The sequence below is a fragment of the Apus apus genome, chromosome 9 (genome assembly GCF_020740795.1).
Source record: "Apus apus isolate bApuApu2 chromosome 9, bApuApu2.pri.cur, whole genome shotgun sequence".
Lineage (NCBI taxonomy): Eukaryota > Metazoa > Chordata > Aves > Apodiformes > Apodidae > Apus > Apus apus.
Window position 1 is genome coordinate 15,067,022 of NC_067290.1, and position 20,662 is coordinate 15,087,683.

The 20,662-nt window shown below is 51.7% G+C and overlaps 2 protein-coding genes across 2 annotated transcripts in view; one reads left to right on the forward strand and one right to left on the reverse strand.

Moving 5' to 3' along the window:
* The window catches only part of RBM6 (RNA binding motif protein 6), a 57,885-nt gene extending 44,048 nt beyond the window's left edge, over positions 1-13,837 (reverse strand). The window contains exons 1-5 of the mRNA XM_051627360.1: positions 13,780-13,837; positions 8,811-8,920; positions 5,285-6,629; positions 4,444-4,533; positions 3,395-3,464 (exon numbers count right to left, since the gene is read on the reverse strand). Of these exons, the coding sequence (XP_051483320.1) occupies positions 3,395-3,464; positions 4,444-4,533; positions 5,285-6,629; positions 8,811-8,854 (1,549 nt within the window). The 5' untranslated portion in view covers positions 8,855-8,920; positions 13,780-13,837. The remainder of the gene's footprint in view (positions 1-3,394; positions 3,465-4,443; positions 4,534-5,284; positions 6,630-8,810; positions 8,921-13,779) is intronic.
* Positions 13,838-14,079: 242 nt separating this feature from the next.
* MON1A (MON1 homolog A, secretory trafficking associated) lies at positions 14,080-19,108 on the forward strand. Its single transcript, XM_051627869.1, has 6 exons — positions 14,080-14,282; positions 15,307-15,448; positions 15,717-16,184; positions 16,369-17,134; positions 17,234-17,381; positions 17,839-19,108. Exons 2-6 carry the CDS (start codon positions 15,322-15,324, stop codon positions 17,977-17,979), a joined length of 1,650 nt encoding a protein of 549 aa, XP_051483829.1. The 5' UTR covers positions 14,080-14,282; positions 15,307-15,321; the 3' UTR covers positions 17,980-19,108.
* Positions 19,109-20,662: the final 1,554 nt, after the last annotated feature.

The following is a 20,662-nucleotide window of genomic DNA, read 5'->3' on the forward strand; positions in this document are numbered from 1 at the left end:
GATAAAGATAGCTCCAAGTGCTCTCTTCTCCAGGGCACATGTGTGTTCAGCCAAAGAGTTCTGTGCAGGTCAGACTTTGCTTATGTTTGACATTAGTCAGTAAAGTGGAAGTAAAGCTTGATGAGAATCAGACAGGAGATAAGTTGAAAACACAATCAAAATCCAAACCAGGAGAAGGTGTGTTCACGTTAAACTCCTCAAAGGTCAGGAGGCATGGGAGTGAAGTTCCTGGCCATCAGCACCAATGCAAGCACACAGACAGTAACAGAATGACAGACATAGTGCCACAAGGTGCCTGGTGCTGTCACATGCTGGACAAGGTGACAGCTCCTCACGGGGAGGTCCACACTGTAAAGCCACTTGACCCCTGGGAGCAGGGGCAAGTACCTTCAAATAGGAAAGGGCAGCTCACCAGCCATTACCGAGCTGCTGACAAGTCACCGCCAGCAGCTACAGAGGCAGCAGAACATCCATGGCACTGCCTCCACATGAGGCAGCCAGAGGCACCAGGAGATGCTGCAGACCTTAGCAGCTGATGGTCTTAGAGAAGATTCCACTGTCACCTCAGGGTTTATTCTTTGTAATGATTAATTGAACAGACATGACCAAACACACTTGAAAAGGCAAGCTGAAAGATAAGCAAACAATCTAATAGTTATTTCTGCCCAGGCTTACACATTGGGTTGGAAGAAGCCCTCTTCCTCCCACAAATGGATCTGATCCTTTCAGTCTGAACATGCAGGCATCAATTCAAAACTCTAACTGATGGAAATTACAAGTTAATATTCTGTAGGGTAATACTATAAAGTCTGACTATTTTATTTACACAGAATTACTATGTCATTTCTTCAGGTCTTTCCCTTCAATACCTTGTTTAACATCTAGCCACCATTTCAGTCTGTGGGCTTCAGAGACAAAATGATCTAAAGAATAAACAGCTTGAACGCACACCAAAGTCACACCAAGTATATTAAGAACAGTGTTCCATGCTCAGCACAACCTTCAGTGAAAATACAGTTCCTTTAGCACATACACAGTATGTAAAAAGAAAGGGCTTTATAGAGAAATTGAGCTGCTTTGTCCAAGAAAAATCAACCATATATTTTCCCCCAAAAACAGCAAGAGTCTTGAGAAAGATCATACAGTGGAATCATCACATCATAGCTGCTGAGATAAGCTTTATGGTAAGTGTTATAATTCTGTGAAACTGCTCTGAACCTCACTTATTTCGAATTAATTGTGTGTTATTTGTTATGGCTGTTATTGTTCTCCAACAGCTGCAGGCATTCTTCTTTCCAGCACACTCAACATGCATACTCATGATTAATGTTATTTTTAACATTTCTGGGTAGCACTCAAAAAACAAACAACCCCCTCAGACAGGCACCAGTTACTCCTCCAAGCCAGGCAGCAGCCGTGCCACTGCACTGACACAGCAAGGCAGGCAGTGGGCCCAGATGTATCCATGAGAAATCCCATAAGTTTGCTTGTAATTCTGGTTAATATTCACATACACCATAAAAGCATTGTTTAGCCCATGACTGGACTCTGGGTTTCAGAAGTTTGCATGAATTCAATTTCATACACTTCTCTATAGGATGACCTAATGTAAAAAGCTGAGCTAAATTTACTACCGCTTCTAGTTACCCACTTTCAACAAGAAGTTGTCACAATTCAGGAATTTTTATTGTCCTTAGACATACCCATCTTGCTCAGAAAGCTGTTTAAATTAGCAGCTGCATTTGCAGCCTCAGGACATAACACAAAACAAAGACATTGGAGTATCCATGTAACCTAGAATAAGGCTACACCTACTATGACTGCTCACCAGACAGGGTTAAACAACAGCTTTAAATAGCTCATAAAATATGAGCTAATTTTAACTTCATTCTTTCCCTCCTCACAATTGCTAGAAAAACTTACAAAAAAACCCCAACTTTGCAGCTGACAAGACAGACTGAAACAGAATGCAGTTTTTAAAAGTGCCAGCAGAAAACTGCAACCCCATATTACCAGTGACCACCAGCAGATACCAAGGCTTCTGCACAAAACCTCAGACACTGCATCTCATCCCGAGTAGCCTCTGAAATGGGAAATGGGAAGGAGGAGACAACCATTCTCTGATGAGGGCAGTATGTCCTCATAATGTACATGAGAAGACCTCCAAAGAGACTCCCAGTTTTAGGTTGCTTCATTACTGAAAAGAGATGTGTTTCAGGAAATAAACAACTGACAAATCACATCAGCACCAGTAAAGAAATGAGGATGTTGCAATTACTGGGTGCAGTCGGTGTGAGTGACGACCTCCCTGCTGTACTGCCCTTAGGAAAGAGGAAAGGAAGCAAGATTGACTTGCCCCTTAAGCCCTGCTTGTTGGGCCAGACCAGGTTATGTGACACAGGGGTGTTCTTTAGTTCAAAGGTTCACGAGAAGGTTGTGAAATCCTCTCTGACAGTTTCCAGAAACAAAAATATACTTGGGAAATACTCAACTGCCCCAGTTTCTATCTCCATCTACTAAACACATAGGAAGCCTTTATATAACATAATGACACCAGGAGCTCCAGCTGCTTCACGTGCAACCCATACTGGTAATAAGAAAAAGCACTGATGAAAGTACATGTTTCTGCTTTCCTAGGTTTAGAAAACAAAATTGTTTGTTTCCAAGTATTTTCTACCAGTATCAACAAAACAATCCACAGGACTCATCCTGAATTTCCTACCATCACACATCTTTGTTCCAGCACAACGTTCTCACAAAGCAGCCTTGTAAAATATTTCCTTCTTCAGAATCCTTTATATACTGATCAGAAGTACAGCAAAACTTTATTCTTAAAATGAGGAAAAGCATCTAGACCCAGTATTTGGGTATTTGCTCATAAAACTTACTTTTTCTTTTTTAACCTGTCTTCATATCTAAGGAGGGCAACAGTTTCATGTTACTGAAGGAGAAGTGTTAGGATGTACCAGGTTTCCTGAGGGCTATTCATGCAGGACATGTTCCACAGCAAGACCATCTCAGAAAAAAGATGTAGAATAAACCAGAAGTATTTAATAATAATTTAAAAAACCTGTCAGGAAATTAACCTAATGTCCCATGTCAGTCAGTATCAGCTTTACTCTCGATGGCTGTTAGAACAGTCTTACTGTTCTTCCTGCTTTTCCTACCTCTCTCTAGAGGCACCAGGACATATGCTTTACCTCTGAAGTAGCAGTGAGCCACCGCCATCAGTTTCGAAGACATGAGGACAAACAACTAAACTCAGTAGGCATTTTCATTCCAAAATACCTGCAATAATGGCACCAAAGACTTTAAACGAAAGTGCCTTAGGGAGTAGTGTGAAAAACACCCTTTTGTAAACTTGAAACCAGAAGCACTGGAAAAGCATTCTCACCTGAACTGTAATCTTTCAGTCTCAAGTCCTTCACAGGTGTCCCATCAGGCCCTCGGAAAGCATTGAGAATCTACAAAAAAAAAAAAAAAAATCCCCTTCAGGCTTCAGAATCAAACCTTGGAAAGTGAAGCACTTGCATTTCTCCCCCCCAATACTTCTTTTCCTTCTAGGTTAACTCTGTAACAAACTGACACATTTTCCTGATTAAGTTCCAGCAGTAACTGGATTATTGAGTTGGGGGAAGTATTTTTGGGTTTTGTTTAAAGAAAAGAGCAACATTCACACCATAATTCAGCTGTGCAAAGGCTTATCATGCTTCTTTCAACCAGACAGTTCACCTCTGATCCTTATTTAAAGTCAGACACATCTTAACTGCCTTTAAGAAAACCAAGGGACATGGGGTGACTGTTCTGAGTTTTATCATCCCCTGATGGACAACATTTTTGCCTGAGTTCTCCAGCATCAGGCCTCAGAAGCTCTGATCACATAGACAACCCCTGCAAAAACTGTTGCACGTAGGCATTCTTATGTCTGGAACTGTCACCAAAAAACCCATCCTAATTCAGAGTGGAAGCTTTTGGAAAGAGACCTTGTAACCTAGGTTATTTTTTTGGTTTTTACTGAAATCAGCAGTAGTAGCAGACATCTTTTCCATCTTTGTAAGATCTCATTTAAGCAGTTTCAAGTACCTACGAATGAACAAGTTCACCGAGAGACGACATGTCTCCTGAGCCCAAAATATAGTAATAAATTAATCAAAATATTTGGTATATATAAAACAATGCTGGAAGTAAGGCATGTTAAAGAGAGTCTCGAGTCAAGGGTTTTAGCCACCGATACCCCACACGTGACTGCAAAAAAACCTCGTCACTTCCAGACCCCCCAATAAACAGAATAATCAGATTACAAAAATAACATTGCTATCACTTCTAAATCTAGATTTTCCCTGAGGAAAATGGCAAACCAACTGAACTACATTAACCAGGCTTAAAAATGGTACATTTAGAAACCCCCGAGAGAATTTTCTGGATGAAAAACATCCCACTTACATCATCCTTTGTGGCAGTTTCAGGCACTCCTCCCAGCCGAATGAGCTTGCTTGGCTTCACATACTTGGTGCAGGTCCGGTAATCTTGGTCCTTGAGTTCACACAATCAAGAGGGTTTTTAAAAATAAGAGATGCCAGCTCCAAAGATACACAAACAGTAACAAAACACAACAAAAAAAAGCAAGGTATAATTCAAAGGAAAGGCCCATAAGCAGGCTGGCTCAAATCCTTAAGCACAGCACTCTTAGATTCAGAGAGCTCTGGAGGACTGGCATCCATACGCTCACTGAGCCTGACAATGAGATCTAGGTCCAGGAAAAAAAAAACAACAGGCAAATCACCTCTCTCTGCTTTGCAGCAGTGGGAGATTCAAATTTAATAGTAGTTATTAACTCAGTAGTTACCATTACCTTCAGATTTCAAAGTTAACTCTGAAGGAAAACAAAGAGTGCACGAGAACAGCTTTACTGCTCTACACAGGTCCATCTAGGGCAGCAGCTTCTCTCTGGTAGTGCTTGTAAGCAACGTCCAAGAGAAAACAAGAAGATAAGTTCTTCTGTATACTTCTTTCCCCCAACAACCTCTCTATGTTTTGGTCATTTTCAACTTAGGGGCTTTCTGAACCCAAACGCTAAACTGCATTTCTCGTGAGGAGGAAGCACTTCTGAGATAGAAAGGGGGTCTGTTAAAACAACCTGGAGCATGAGGATGACCTCAGAGAAGGACAGTGAATTAGGAGAGAACTGAAGTGATGGGATATGAACAGACAACTCCCTCCCAGCTCCTTCCATTCTTTGGCCAACACACATTTAACAAAAACATCAACTGACAAAGCCACCTACCTGAAGGTTCTTATAGGGCCTAGAATCTTTGCTGGGTTTTCCTTCTGAAAAGGACTTGCCATGCTCATAATCAAACATCTGGTGCCCTGGCAGCCGGTGATCCACATCACGATACTCAATGTTCCGGTAGTCAGTATCTTGCCTTCCAAGGAAATCCAGGCCACCTTCATCCTTCAACCCAAGATCAGAATCGGATCTTTGCTGTTCCCCCCCAGAAAGCTGCTGCTGCTGCTGTTGCTGCTTGTTAGCAAAGGTATGAGGTTGCTCCTCTTGGTCCTGAAGAGTAGGAAGAGGTCCACGGCTATTTTGGAAATTGTGTGAAGTGTCATCTTCAAGACCCAATCCAAGGGATTCCTCTTCTCTGGCTGGTGCTTCTGAATGTTGAAATTCTCCTTTTTGGCTACCGAAGGGAGCTCTATCTAGACCGAGTGCAGACTCCTCTCTCTTGCTGGTGCTTAAACCAGAGCCCTCTCTTTCTGCTAGAGGCACAGTAGATTGGTTGTGCCTAAAATCTACAAGGCTTTGGTCCACAGGAGGCATTTCCCTATCTGAAAAGTCCATAGGAGGAGCCACATCTCTGTTCCTAAAATCCTGGTCAGATCGGGACCTGTGCCTATTTCTGAAGTCTGATGATGGTGCATTTCTGTTTCTGAAGTCCAGATCAGAGGTGCCCATACCCCTGAAGTCCAGATCAGGTACATCTCTATTTCTGAAGTCTGAATAGGAATGCTCTCTGCCCCTGTAGTCTAACTCAGACACATCTCTTGCCCTGAAATCTGAGTGAGGTCCATCTCGACCTCTGAAGTCTAGATCAAAAGACCCCCGACCCCTGAAGTCTGATGGAGGTTCATCTCTGCCCCTGTAATCCATATTATGTGCTTCTCTATCCCTGTAGTTCATACGGAACTGTTCCCTGTTCCTATAGTCCACTGAAGGAACTTCCCCACCCCTGAAGTCCATAGGTGGCCCTTCTCTCTCCCGGAAGGCTCCGGAGTACATATCCCCACCCCTATACTCAGAAGAGGGTGGCTCCCTACCTCTGAAATCCATCTGAGACTCATCTCTGCCCTGGAAGTCAGATGGTGGGAAATCTCTGCCCCTGAAATCATGGTGCCCCTCCCCACCTCTGAAGTCACTACGTGGTCCATCTCTAGCTCCAAAGCTGAAAGAAGGTTCCTCTCTGTTGGCAAACTGAGGATTGAGGAGGCCTGTGAGTGCCTGGATATCAAAAGGAAGTGATTCTCTGCCAGAGAAGTTGCCAGAGTGTCTTTCTTGAGCAAGACTATCAAGGGAAGGAGGATATTCCCTGTTCCACCCGGGAGCAAACCTTTCTTCTTGGCTCCCACTGTAGAAATAAAGACAGTATTATTCATAACGTGCTTAGAGTCTGAAATCTACACAGCAGCACATTCTCTTCTAAACTTTTATAGAGTTGTGTAACAGTCTAAGATCCGCAGAAGATATTGATGTTTGGCAGTTTAAGATGAGGCAGCATACGACAGATGTGAGAAAGTAAACTTGGGTGCTCCCATTTCAGCACAATTTCCAGAAGCACTCAACAGGGAATACCTGCAATATTAATGGGTTAATGATGGTAGCAATCCACATAGTCCTGCACTGCACACAGCTCTGCAGCTGTTCATGGTTCCATCAGCTGGTGTGTTTGTTCGTTAGCATCACCAGCACATGCCTGTGAGGCACCGCTTGAGCTTAAGCTCTCTGGGCAGAATCACGAACGACTAACTTCACACGTCCTCCTGAGGCACATAAAAGCAGAGGTCACCAAACATTCTCTATTAATCTACTACAGAGACTCCTTTACGCTTCCTTGTGCTGGAGTCTCAGGTGGCAAAACACTGAAAGCCATCAGCTCAGGCTTTGAGGATGTCACACAGGAGCACGACAACAATCAATGTTGAAGATGATTCTGCACCTGTACCTCCAGAATGGCTCTTACACCAAGTTTCCAACACTACAGCTACGAGCACTCCTGATACCTGCATAAAACCACTCAGGGATAGGTTTCTCTTAAGACAGTTTTGAAAAACCCAACTCATTGGGTTTTCCTGAGATAGAGCTACCTGATTTTTCATCTAAGTGAGGCTCCAATACCATTTAAAAAAAAACAAAACAGAATAATGAAGTATCAATACATTTCAAAATAACACCAAATGCTACCCAAATCAGTGGACATTTCCTTAGAAACTACAGCAAGTCATGTTCTTTGAGTTTCACTACAGAATCACTCACCAACAGCATGCACACCTGCACAGTTAATCAAACCACACACAGATTTCCTAATCTACACGTCCTCATTTCACCACCATATAGAATTAAAACTTGGTTCAAGGTTAGAATCCTCCACCCAGTATAGTAAATAATTATGCCAACAAAATCTACTTAAAATTCAGCAGAACAGCATTATTGATATAATCGTAAAACATAACCATGTTCCTATCAATACCATTAGGACATATTCTGGAGGATACTGGTTTTTGTAGCTCAGATGTCACCAGCTTTCTCAACACATCACAGCTGGAAAATTATTTGAAGTATTCTTATTGCAGAAACCTGAAGCACTCCATGAGGAAGCACCTTTACCATGCTGATATTCAAGTAACTGAGGTGGACATATGAGTAAAGGATGAAAGGTTTATTTATGCACAACAGAGGAAAACCTTGGCTCTTGGTGCCTCCATTTTATTTCATGTTTAATACCCAGAACCCTCTTGCAAACAGGGCCTATTAACAACCAGAGGAATATAAACTAAGCAAAGTATGATGCCATGCAGGTTTATCATTTAAAACAGTTTCACTGACATTCAAAAATGTCTTATGAAGGCCAAGAACATGGGGATATCTGGTCTACTCAGCCCCATGGAGAGAACTAAACTCTTAGAGTTTTCATAAAATCCTGTGTGCGATGAAAGTGAAAGTGCTGGTACTTCTGAAGTTAAGGTGAGCACCATGGTTGAAGAGAATCAATGTCACACTAGTAGGTGCTTCTCTTCTGCATCTTAACAGCACATGGTCTAGAGGGAGGTGTCCCTGCCCGTGGCAGTGGGGTTGGATCTCCATGATCTTTTAGGTCCTTTCCAACCCAAGCCATTCTATGATTCTATGGCATCAAAATCCACATTGCACATAATCATCTTAGCTTACAACAGCTACACAAAGTACCGCTAGAAAAGGTGGTGTGGAGAAGGAACAGAAATACTAAAAGCAGCTCTTTCTAAAAACAAACAAAACAACAAAAAAAAAAAAACCACAAAAAACCCACAAAAAACCCAAACAAACAAAACAAAAAAAAGAGAAATAAACTTGACAGAAATGCAGAGTGTTACACTGTCACTTAATTTGCCCATTCTTTTGCAATCTAACCTAATCCCACACAGACCTCAGAACTTTCAACAAAGTAATCTGCTTATGGGAGACGTGCAGAAATACTGACAAACAGAATGGCTTTCCCATGGGTCTCTAATTTTTAAGAACGTTGCTGAAACAAAGGGTACATTTCAATACTTACCGAAAAGATCCCATTCTGTTGCCTTGTCGATGGTCTCCCCACATTTTGATCTTGTCTGGTAGCTTTCCAGAAAAGGATAATTCACTCTAAGAACACCAAGACAGCACAACCTGTTGAATAAATAATGTTACAATAATCCACAAGGCATGAAAATACACATCATGTAAGAACAGACTCTGCTAGTCAGGAGAAGAGGTATCTGGAACAACTGATCAGGATCCACAAATACACAGGACCACACGTGAAGGACTTAACTGTTGCATTTTTCCACATACAAATTTGCAAGCTTCAAATGACTTCTGAAATCAAACTGTCAATATGGGTGGGCAAACAACTCGATATTTGCTTTGATTACCCTAAAGCTTTCCAACATGCTGTGCTGTCTGACACTGCTCCGAGCACAACTAGAAATGTGAGAACACCACAGTCTATAAACAAGGGCCGTTACCGAACAACAGTTTGTAATTAATGTTTAATCCAAGCTACTTTTGCCAAAAGCTCTTTGCTGTTCAAGACAGTGATCACTACTGTTGGTCTGCTCTGCTCACTCTCCCCTCAAAAGCATGTAGATAACAGGGGGAACTTTGCCAATAAATCTTTACAGGCACTGTTCTCCAATGCTGAGTGTCACAAGTAACACTTGCCTCAACAGAAATCTAAATTGTCATCCACTTCCCCCCACCAGCGGAAAAGGCGAGGATTTCCTGGCAATTGCCAAAGCTGGACTTGGAAGAGGAAGAACTTCCGTCTTCCACCCAAAAAAGAAAAGGCTGCAGCAAAGAACAGAAAGAATAGAGCAAGATAAGGTAGATAGTGACCTGATGGTCTCAGACCTGCTCTGGCTAGTCCAGACACAGAGGTTCAGGAAGGCTGTTGTGCCACCAGACCAAGGCCAGGAGACCTGGGGCTGACGTGCTGCTACAAAGCAGCTTGACAGCAGGAACAAACAAACAGCAGAGATGAGGCAGAAGGCAGCACAGACACTGCCAGGCCAGGCAAGAGCAGCTCCTGTTCAACAAAAACACACAAGATCCTGTTCCTGCTGCCTTCCAAAGGTCAGTGCCAACATACGGGTGGCAGGTTGACAGAGCAGGTTATGCCAGACCTTACTCCAGGAAGCAATTCCAGATGTTAAGGAAGTAAAGGGAGTTGCCCTGCTGAGAGAGAACACCCACTCCTGCTGGGGTCCATGGGTAGCCAGCAAATGCTCCCAGGGCAGCAGGGATGGCAGCCCAGGCAGGTCTTGGCCCATGGGTATGGAGGCTGAAGAAGGCAATGTGGACAACCATGGCTGACCACAGAATCATAAAGGTTGGAAGGGACCTTAAAGATCACCAGATCAACCTCCCTGCTATGAACAGGGACACCCCACACTAGACCAGGCTGCACAAGCCTCATTCAACCTGGCCTTTAACACCTCCAGGGTGGGGGCTTCCAAAACCTTCCTAGGCAACCTATTTCAGTACCTTACTACCCTCATGGTGAAGAATTTCTTCCAAATATCTAACCTAAATCCACCCTCTTTCAGGGTACAATCTACCCTTTGTTCTTTCACTGCCCTCTCTGGTGAAAAGCCCCTTCCCAGCAGGCCCCCTTCAGGTACTGGCAGGCCACTAGAAGGTCTCCCCATTATGAAGAAACAGGCTCACTCAGCTTGCCACCTAAGCCCAAGAGCATGGTCTTACTGCCATTTTACAGGGGTCTCCATGAAATAAGCACGTCCCTGGTCCCAAGGACTTCCTCCACAAGCTCTATCATTTTTTTCTTTCTCAGAAGTGAATCTAAGGGAACTGACTCTGCACCCTCCATGGAGAGCCCAGTTGAGCAGAGATGGTTATGGCAGTCACCATTATGGTCAGCTGTTACCAGCCAGACCTTTTATCTGAGATCTTTTGCAGCCTGCAGACCTGCTGCTTCTTCTTCTTCCCCCTTGAATTTCCTTCCCTACTCCAGTTCTCATTAAGTCAACAAGCTTACTGATGCCTAAAATAAATAATAATAATAATCCCTTGCTAGCTGGGAACTGTTTGGACATAAACAGGAAAAAAAATACCGTTAGACTGGCACAGATCAGCTGAGCCACTTGGCAACATCCATGGGTGTGAGGCCACGGTTCAATAACACAGGCAGCAATCCCAGCAGGGACAGTCCCCTGCTCAGCCTGATACAATTTGTTCCCCCTGCTCTGCCTTTGGCAACGTGCAATGTGTTAGCTGAGCCAGCTTGTACTTTTCTGGGTCTGCACCATGGGTGACCCTCCAAAAAGAGTTATATTTAACCCAGGTCATTTCAGTGATGCAGTTTACTACACAGCCCCAGAAAACAAGGTGACAGCCAACTGCAGGACAGGGACAGACACTTCTCAGACTGGCTTTCATCAACACCTAGGTCTCCTGAAGGTATGCTCTACTACAACTGCTCCAGAAGGTGCACGCTGTGATGAGAGGCCATCAGGATTTACCCTCCAGGTAACAGCCAGCTCAGCTCCTACGCCCCTGGCTCCCAGCTGGGACATGGGTCAGTGTGAGTAAGGCTGTTTGCCAAAAGCACACCATCAGAGCCTGGGGCTGGGGCCAGGCCACCAGCAAAGCACGGGAAAAATCCACCCTAGAGTGCTAGGGATTCCACATCAATTAGTTTTGCCATGCCTGGTCACAACCACGCATCTGAGGGTGATGGCAACAAAGGACATCTCAGAGTGACACAGTAACACAGAAGCACAACATGGTCCAATTACTCTCATGGCCCGATTTAGAGTCCTTTTAAGACAGTAATTAGCTGCTACTATTATACTGAATATTCAGGAGAGCCAACGTGCATCCTGAAAGTAGTTGTTTTGTTTCCCTCCTCTTCTCCCTGCTGGCAAAGCCCCAGCTCCAGTGAAGATACAGGTGAGTCTCAAAGGATGGGAACCTCTTCTGTGATCTTAGTTCCTCCAAGGACCAGTGGTCCCACAGCCCTCCCAGCAGACAGGAGAGACTGACAGAGCTCCAGATGTTACCTGGCAACTATACCCAAGGGTTTCCTCAGCACCGTGGCCCTGTCCTCCCCAGAGCACCTCTGGACAGCCCAGCACCTGGCACTGCTGCTCAGGGGACTGTCCCCATTCTGCTCTCCAAATGCACATGCTAAGCCCAATGCCAGACTCTTTGGGAACCTCTTATTTCAATTTACATCTCACTATGGTCAAATAATGGCATCGCACATCAGAAGCATGCAACTGAGCCAGGCTAAGAAGCTGGCCTTTTGAAGGAATAATTACAGACTTCTGGCAAGGGGCAGAGTGAGAAACGCCAGCACAGTCCTCCAGCATCTACTCACTGAATCACAGCCAATTTCACACCTTGTTTTCCAAATCCAGGTGGAGAGAGGAGAAATTGGTCATGGATTAGGCAAGGAGAAGTTTCAGAGAGATGCTATTTTCAGAAAAATACTCTGACAGCCACAACTTCTCTCCAGACAAATTTTGCCAAGGCTGCCAGACTTGGCATTTAGAGACCATGAGGAATTCACAGACATAACTACACACCAGACTCTGGACAGAGAACAGAGGAAGTAATTTGCTGCAGAACAACTTTTTGCATCTACTAGAGTTTTACTAAGGCTGAAGAAAAGAAAAAGCCTCTGTAAAATTAAACTACTACATGAGGTACAAAAGAAAGCATTTCCTCAAGCTACAGAAACTGCAAATATCCAAGAAAGCATGTTACTTCCAATGTTAAAGTCTAAGTGAAGAAGTATCAAAAAAAGCATGTATTAGAAACCAGCAGGTGAATTTTCATCACTCCCCCCATCACTATCTTGACCTTGCCTGTCCCACAGGACTTCAAAATCCATTCCAAACAAGGGAGTGTTGTGAGAGACTTTCACACCACCAGAGCCCTGCTGTGACAGGGAAGTGGATTCCACCTTCAGCAGTAGTTCCAAAATTAACACACACATGAGCAATACCCCAAAACTCTTGTGGTACCAATTGTTTTAAAAAGCAAAACATGAGAACCACGATTATCACCCCCAGTAGCTCAGCCACTGCACCACCTGGCAGCCTCCTGCACAAAATGGGCCACATCCTGCTCCTCCTCAGCCTTTATTTACAGTCCAAAACCCGATCCAGCCCTTCACTGTGCCTTACTATCACCTAACACATCCCCAGCAACAGCTCCCATCACCTCTCTCTGCACCCCAAGTGTGAATCCAACCCGCTTTTTGTCCATCTCTTTTAAAAACAGAAGTGCCCAGAGACATTTTTCACTGAAACACATACAACACGGTGAGAAAAAAGCCCTAATTCTGACCAGGGCCTCAGAATACCACAGAGATATCCAGAAACACCAACGCAGAGGACAGGCCACAGCCGTGTGGGACACCCCTGGTGCTCCGGTACCGGGGACCAAGCTGCCCAAGCCGGTGGACACCTTCCACCGGGGCTCCGAAGAGCAGACCGAGCCTGCAGCCAGACGCGGGGCCACCCCGGGGCCCGGAGCCGGGACCGGCTCCCTCACAGCTCGCAGCTGTGAGAGTCCCCGGTGCGAGGGACACAGGGTGCCCCAACGCGACACACGCTACCCTCCCTGATCCCCACGGACCCCAGGGGAAACCCTGGCTCCTCCATCCCAGCGGCCCTTAGAGCAGCCGCCCCCGCACACCCCTTCTCCCGGGAAGCCCGACAGGAGGGAACCCCCACGCAACTCCGGGCAGCTGTAAATACCTCCCCATCCCGGGAGGAGCCCCGCAGACCCCCGCCGCGCTCCCCTATCACTGCACCAACGGGGACCCCCTCTTTATCGCCGGGAACACCCCAGAAACACCCCCCCCCGCCCCCCCCTTCCCTGTTGCGGTTGGCCGCACGGCAGGCTCAGCTCCCCGGGTGCCGCCCTGGCGGCCCCCGTCAGACTCCGCGCGTCTTCCCAGGCACGACCCGCCAGCTCCGCGCCGCAGAGCCCGCACCCGCGGCCGGGGCCGCCCTCACCTCCGCCACCGCCGCTCCCGCCGCGCCAGGCCCAGCGCAACCGCGGCAAGAAGCCGGAAGTTCCGCTGCCTCCCGCCCGCCGCACGGCACGCCGGGAAGTGGAGTCCAGCCCGCCCGGCCACCTCACTACCTGTCCCGCCATGCTCCGCGCCCCGCGGACTCCACTTCCCGGCACGCTCTGCGCGGCCGCCCGGGGCCTGCCGGGAGTTGTAGTGGCGGCGGGGCGGGCGGCAGCGGCGGGCGGCGGGCGCTGCCTACAGCCCCCGTGGTGCAGCGCGCTCTGCCCGGCCAGCCGCGGGGCGGGCCCGCCGGGGCGGGGTGCCGCGATGCCGCGGGCACCGGGGCCGGGACCGGGGTCAGGAGCGGGGGCAGGGCGGGAGGCGGCTGGTCGCCGCCGGCATCGTGCCCCCTGCCCTGCCTAGGCCGTGCCGGGGGCTGCTGAGCCGCTCCCGCCGCCGCGCAGTTCGCCCGGGCCTCCGGTGCCGTCGGGAGGAGCCGCGAAGGTCGGTCCCTGCGCCTTGTCCTTCGGGGGGTCCGGGCCTGGCGGTGCTCCGGGGCACGGCGGTGCGCCGGGAGCGGTGACCCCTGGGCGGGGAGGGAGCGGTGCGGGCCCCGCAGCCGGGCCGCTGGCGCCCCGGAGAGACCCTCACCCCTGGGGTCTCCGAGAGGGGCCGGGGCTGGCAGAGCCGGGGCCAGGAGTGGCCGGGCCTGGCCAGGACGGGTCCCTCATCCGGCCCCCTCCAGGGCCTTTGGGGTGGGCGTCCCAGCACCCGCCCCCCCGGGCTGGCGTTGCCCGCCGGCCGTGGAGCCGGGGGCAGGGGGTGTGTCCCAGAGCGCCGGGCGGAGCCGGGGCTCCCCGGGCCTCCCCGCCAGCTGCTTTCAGAGACTGGGGAGACTCCGGCAGCAAAGGGGTGCAGGGTCCCGGGCCAGCCTGCCTTCCTGCTGCTGCCTTCGCTTCTGTTCCCTTTGGGGAGGGAAGCTTGGGCTGGAGGGACGAACAGGCTCTGCCCAGGAGGGCTGACCCGCCGGGCGGGGGCTGGAGAGGGCACTCAGCTCCCCGGGGCTCACACCATCTGGGCTGCCGTGACCTCTGGAGGAAACGTCACCAGCCTGGTCTCATCTCAGCCACCTAATCCGGGCTGAGGAGAGCCATAAAACCCGCCCTTAGCAAACATCAGGCCCTCTGGAATCATCAGTGTGCGGGACCAGCCCCATCTAGGGCCAGCTCCCTTCCACCTGGCTGCTGGGAAGGCTGAGCGGCTTTCCCAGAGCTCAGGGGAAATCGGGGCCAAGCCTGGATGAAAGGTGCTGGGACTGGGGAGATGAAAGGAGCTTGGGCCATGGGGGTGGAGGAAATTCTGCTGGATTAGAGCAGCTCTCCTGACGTCTCAACAGGGCTTGGTGCTGCCTGCTGAGGCAGCACGATTGAGCCGAGGATGCTGGAGCAGCCCCTCTTGAAAGCAGAGCGTTTCGGGACCTATTTTGTGGGAAAGGGAACAGAGGGGTGAGGCTGTGGGTCACACGCAGGTCTTGCCCTGAGGAATGGCTGCAGATGTCCACAAGAAGAAAGGCTGGGAAGTGCCCAATGGGTCCCTGGCGCCAGGAGATGGGCAGCACACGGAGCGGTCCGAGAGCCCCACACCGGGGCTGGCGCAGGGGACAGAGCCAGGTATGGGGCAGAGCTCCTTGCAGGGGGAAGCGAGGGGAAAAAGCAGCTCCTCGTTATAGGGGCTGGGCCCTCCAAAGCCCTGTGGGCAGGGGAACACAGACCCACTGGTGACTCCCTACCAGTAGCACCTGCACTTCTGGGTGCTGCAGGATGGGGAAAGGGGGACAGGTCCCTTCCTGCACCCCCCTGTCCCTTTTGTCCCCTCTGTCTGCCTGCTGCCTCAGCATGGGGGACAGGCAGATGGAAGCTGCATGCCCGTTGTTCCCAGGGGCGGGCCAGGAGGGAGCCATGTTTGTGCACACCTGCTCCTATGAGGACTTGACAAGTCCCGAGGACGGGGCGGCCGCGACGCGGAGCCCAGAAGAGAGGCAGGGGGAGCCGGCTGAGCCGACCAGCATGGAGCAGATCAGCAAGGACTTCAGCGAGCTGAGCACACAGCTCACGGGCATGGCCCTCGACCTGGAGGAAGAGATGAGGCAGAGCCAGGAGGGGAAGCTGGAGCCGTCCCCACAGACCACCCGCCGCGACTCAGTGCTGTCGAGCAAAGAGGAGGAGGACGTGACCATGGACGCCTGGCGCATGCACCGGAAGCACGTCTTCGTGCTGAGTGAGGCGGGCAAGCCCGTGTACTCCCGCTACGGCTCTGAGGAGGCCCTCTCCAGCACCATGGGTGTCATGATGGCCTTGGTGTCCTTCCTGGAGGCTGAGAAAAATGCCATCCGGTCTATCCATGCAGGTACTGCCCAGGGGGTGGTGGGTCTGGGGGATGTCACAGCCTGCCTGTCCATGCCCATGCCACTGTGGGCCACATTAGGTCTCGCTGGGGGCAGATTGGTGGGAAGAGGGGAAGGCTGTAGCCTCAGGGAACCAGGCTTACAGATCTGTCCCCGGCTCCTCCCCGGGGACTCCTTCCCAAGCAGATGGCTACAAGGTGGTCTTTGTGCGGAGGAGCCCACTGGTGCTGGTGGCAGTGGCGCGGACCCAGCAGTCAGAGCAGGAGATCGCCCACGAGCTGCTCTACATCTACTACCAGATCCTGAGCCTGCTCACCTGGACCCAGCTCAACCACATCTTCCAGCAGAAGCAGAACTATGACCTGCGCAGACTCCTGGCTGGCTCCGAGCGCATCACCGACAACCTGCTGGACCTCATGGCCCATGACCCCAGCTTCCTGATGGGCGCCGTGCGCTGCCTGCCCCTGGCCGCCAGCGTCCGGGACGCTGTCAGCACCAGCCTCCAGCAGGCCAAGGCCAAGAGCCTGGTCTTCTCTATCCTCCTATCAGGGAACCAGCTTGTGTCTCTTGTGAGAAAGAAGGATCAGTTCCTCCACCCTATTGATCTCCATCTGCTCTTTAACCTCATCAGCTCTTCTTCCTCTTTCCGGGAGGGTGAAGCCTGGACTCCCATTTGCCTCCCTAAGTTCAACTCCAGTGGCTTCTTCCATGCCCACATCTCCTACCTGGAACAGGAGATGGATCTGTGCCTCCTGCTGGTCTCCACTGACCGCGAGGACTTCTTCACCGTCTCCGACTGCAAGCGGCGCTTCCAGGAGCGCCTGCGGCGGCGCGGGGTGCACCACGCTCTGCAGGAGGCCCTGCGTGCCCCCTTCTACAGTGTTGCCCAGGTGGGCATCCCTGACCTCCGGCACTTCATCTATAAGTCCAAGAGCTCTGGGCTCTTCACCAGGTGAGCCATCAGGCCAAGGCCATGGATGTGGGTTGTGGGGCAAGCCTTCTCCATGAGCCCCCTTCTCCAGGGGGCTAACAGGGTGCTGTGTTCCTCCAGCCCAGAGATTGAGGCACCCTATGTGTTGGAGGAGGAGAAGGAAAGGCTCTTGGGTCTCTACCAGTACCTCCACAGCCGGGCTCACAATTCTTCACGCCCTCTGAAGAACATCTACTTCACAGGCCCCCGGGAGAACCTTCTGGCGTGGGTAAGGACCATCTGCAGGATTTGGGTGAGCCTGTCTTCTCTGGTCCTGCATGGTGGAGTAAGGGGTGGGTGGCACAATACAGCATCAGCTTTCTGGTCCCCAGGGTGGCCTCCAGCTCATACATGATCCTTTTGGTGGCCAGCCTGCCTCTCTGCACCCCTGTGCCAGGCAGGGACGGGCAGGGATAGCAGCAGGGGGCTGGTGAGTGCCAGCGCAAGGCTCTGTTGTGAATTCCCCTAGTGCCACAGAGAAAACCCACTCTGGGGGCATCCCCTGGGCCTTGGTCTCCTGACTTATGAGCAAACCAGTTGCCAGGTATTTAGGGTACCACACTGGCAGCCCACATCCCTGTCCTGGAGCACCTGTGCCTGTTCACAGTGCCCATGGGGGGAAGATGCAGTGCCAGCCCCAAGCAGGGTGCAGATGTGTCCAGCCCGTACCCTGCTTTTTCACCCAGGTAACCAGCGCCTTCGAGCTCTATGTATGCTACAGTCCCCTGGGGACCAAGGCCGGTGCCATCAGTGCTGTCAACAAGCTCATGAAGTGGATCCGCAAGGAGGAAGACCGTCTCTTCATCCTCACGCCCCAGACATACTGACGGGCATCACCCAGGGCATGGTGCCAGCTGGGGGAGCCCCCACTGTGCTGGGGAGTCCTTCCCTTGGGGAAGCCTGGGCTGTGAGTCCTGGGGAGAGGGCATGGTGGGACCCCAGAGCACAGGGAAGAGACCCATCCATGGGCGTGTCCAACCTGTGTGTTCAAGACAAGGTGGACAGCTGCCTGTGGAAGGGGTGAGGACTTTCTCATCTGCAGGCAATGCCCCCCCAGCTAGGAGGGCTGCCCTTCCTCTGTGAACCCCTCTCTGTCCCTCCTTGTGGGGGCCCTGGAGCAGGGCTACTGGTACCCTGGGTCACTGGAGGGGAGCTGAGCCCCCGGGTCCTGCTGCCTGTGGCACCCTCCTCTCAGCCATCCTGTGGCTGTGCCAAGGATTGGGGGGTTCCCAGGAGAGACATGGCAGCACTTAGGAGGACCCTTTTGCTGCTGTGGCTGCAGAGGGTGGGTGACACCATCCAGGTGGGGGACAGGGCTGGCCTGCTCTCCCTGCCCTGGGGGAGCTGGACTCCCCATGTGCCAGGCAGCCCTGGAGCCCTGCCCTGGTGTATTTTACCCCTTCCACTGTGGCTGTCCCTGGGGATGCTGACAGGCAGGGTGGTGTGTCAGCCTGCCCTGGCCAGGGCAGCAGGGTCCTGCCCACCTCCACACGGGGACACAGAACAGCCCCAGAGAGACTTGGGGTACCAGGGTGTCCATAGGGGTGCTTGTGGGCTTGCAGTGATGGCTCCTGGGCAACAGACCCTAAAGGGGCAGCTCATGCACAGCCCTGAGCAGATTCTGCTGGCACAAGGCCCTGGTGCTCCCCAGCCCAAGGAAGGTCATCCGCTCGGTGCAGGGGCACCTGCCCCCCAATCCCAGCCCCTCAAGCTTGCTGCACAATGGCTGCCTCCTCCCTGACCGTCCCCAGTTTCCGGTGTGGGGCTGGGGCACAGCCTGAGCCCCTGTTGGGGTCTTTCTGGTGGGGTGTGCAAGGAGGGGCAGAGCCACCGGGGTGACACCGAGGGAGCTGGGAAGGACCTGGCAGGGCTAATGCAAGGACTCTGCTCCCGTATTTAAGCTCCTGCCAGAGTGTAATCACTTGTCTTTGCTCATAAACATTATCTGGACCCGAAGTCAAGTCTTGTCACTTTGTGTCTGCTTGGGCCGGCGCAAGTGGCCAAACCGGCTGGGGGGATGTTTTATCCAAGTTTGGGTACGGTGCAGTCCAGCTCCGGAGATCTGCTTGAGGGCCGGGAAAGCCGCCGGGAAGCGGTGTGAAGCAGCCGGGGCTGTGCTGGCAAGAGGGTGGGAGTGGCGAAAACCCTGGGACGAGCTGGCTGGGACCAGCTAATGTCGAAACGGCGTCGGGAGACGTGCAGCCGGGGGAAGGAGCTGTTGGGTAAGGCGTGGGGCCAGCCTAACCGCGGGCTTTGCACAACGCGGGGCTGGGGCTGGCCAGGTGGCCAGGCGAGGGGAGCCTAGTTTTGGTGTGTTCGGCCCCTCCTGGGACCAAAGTCTCCGAGGCAGCGTGAGGCAGCGCCCTGCTAGGCGTGAGGGGAAGTCCGTGTATGCGGCTGGAACCCGCCGCCCCACCACCCCAGGGCAATTGGGCCCTTGAGGGGCAAATCCCTGTGATACGCCGGCATGAAGCATCTTCTCTTATCCCTGGGAAGAGTAGCAAGTCCCGGCACGGCTGGCAGCCCTTGGTGATGGGGGGGTAAGGGACATGAGGCAAAGAGCAGGCACAATCAGAATAGCCCCCACGGCTCCCCTCACAAAGCTGCAGCTGCCCTGGCCCTGCTTTTGCCCCCCCGCCTCCCCGGGCTGGAAACCCCCGTGCTGAGCCGGCCTGGAAGTGAATTGCCAGTGCGGGCAGCTTCGGGGAAGCGGTGATTTCGTGTGCCAGGGTGTCGACAGCTCCTGCCGATGGTGGCAGCGGGGCCAGTGGGTGCCGACGTGCCCAGACCCTGCACTCACCCCGGGGTGCTGGCAGAGCCCTCCGGGCAGAGCCACCGGGACCTTCTGACAGCCACCCCTGTCTCCCACTTGGGGGTCCTGACTCACACCCGTGGCCCTCCAGGGCACAATGCTGACCCGAGCTTGTTCCCCTGGGGTACACAGAGTCCCCCTGGAACCGTGTCAGCCCTGGGCTCCCTGGGCACCCCAGGACCATCTCCCCCCCAGTTTCACCGTTCCCCGGGCACCCCAGGGCCGTGTCGTCCCGTCCCGGACTCTCCATTCCCCCCAGCACCCCGACCCCCCTTGCACCCCGGAATCGTGTTTCCTTTGGGCTCCCTGTCCCCCTGGGGGCCCTGGGACCTTGTATCCCCCGGACTCCCTGTCCATCCAAGCACACCGGTGTTATAGATTGTGTCCCAATAATTGACAGGAACCAGTCCAATTAATCAAATTTGTTTATTAAGCAAGCGGCAGCAAGCAAAACAGCGCTGGGCGGCCGGGGAGTCTTTGCTCCGCCAACGGCGCGCACCCACTTCCCGAAAGTAGCTGATTATATACTCTTCTGGTTCCCGTATATGTGTCAATCCTGGTATACTTTGTATCTCAGCGACGTATTGCTAGAGGATCGGTCTTGTCCCACCTCCTGATGGTCGTGAGGCTGAAGGCTCCTCATCTTTATCAGTGTCCTATGGGTGAACCTTTACAGCTTATCGCACAGCTTAGCTCTT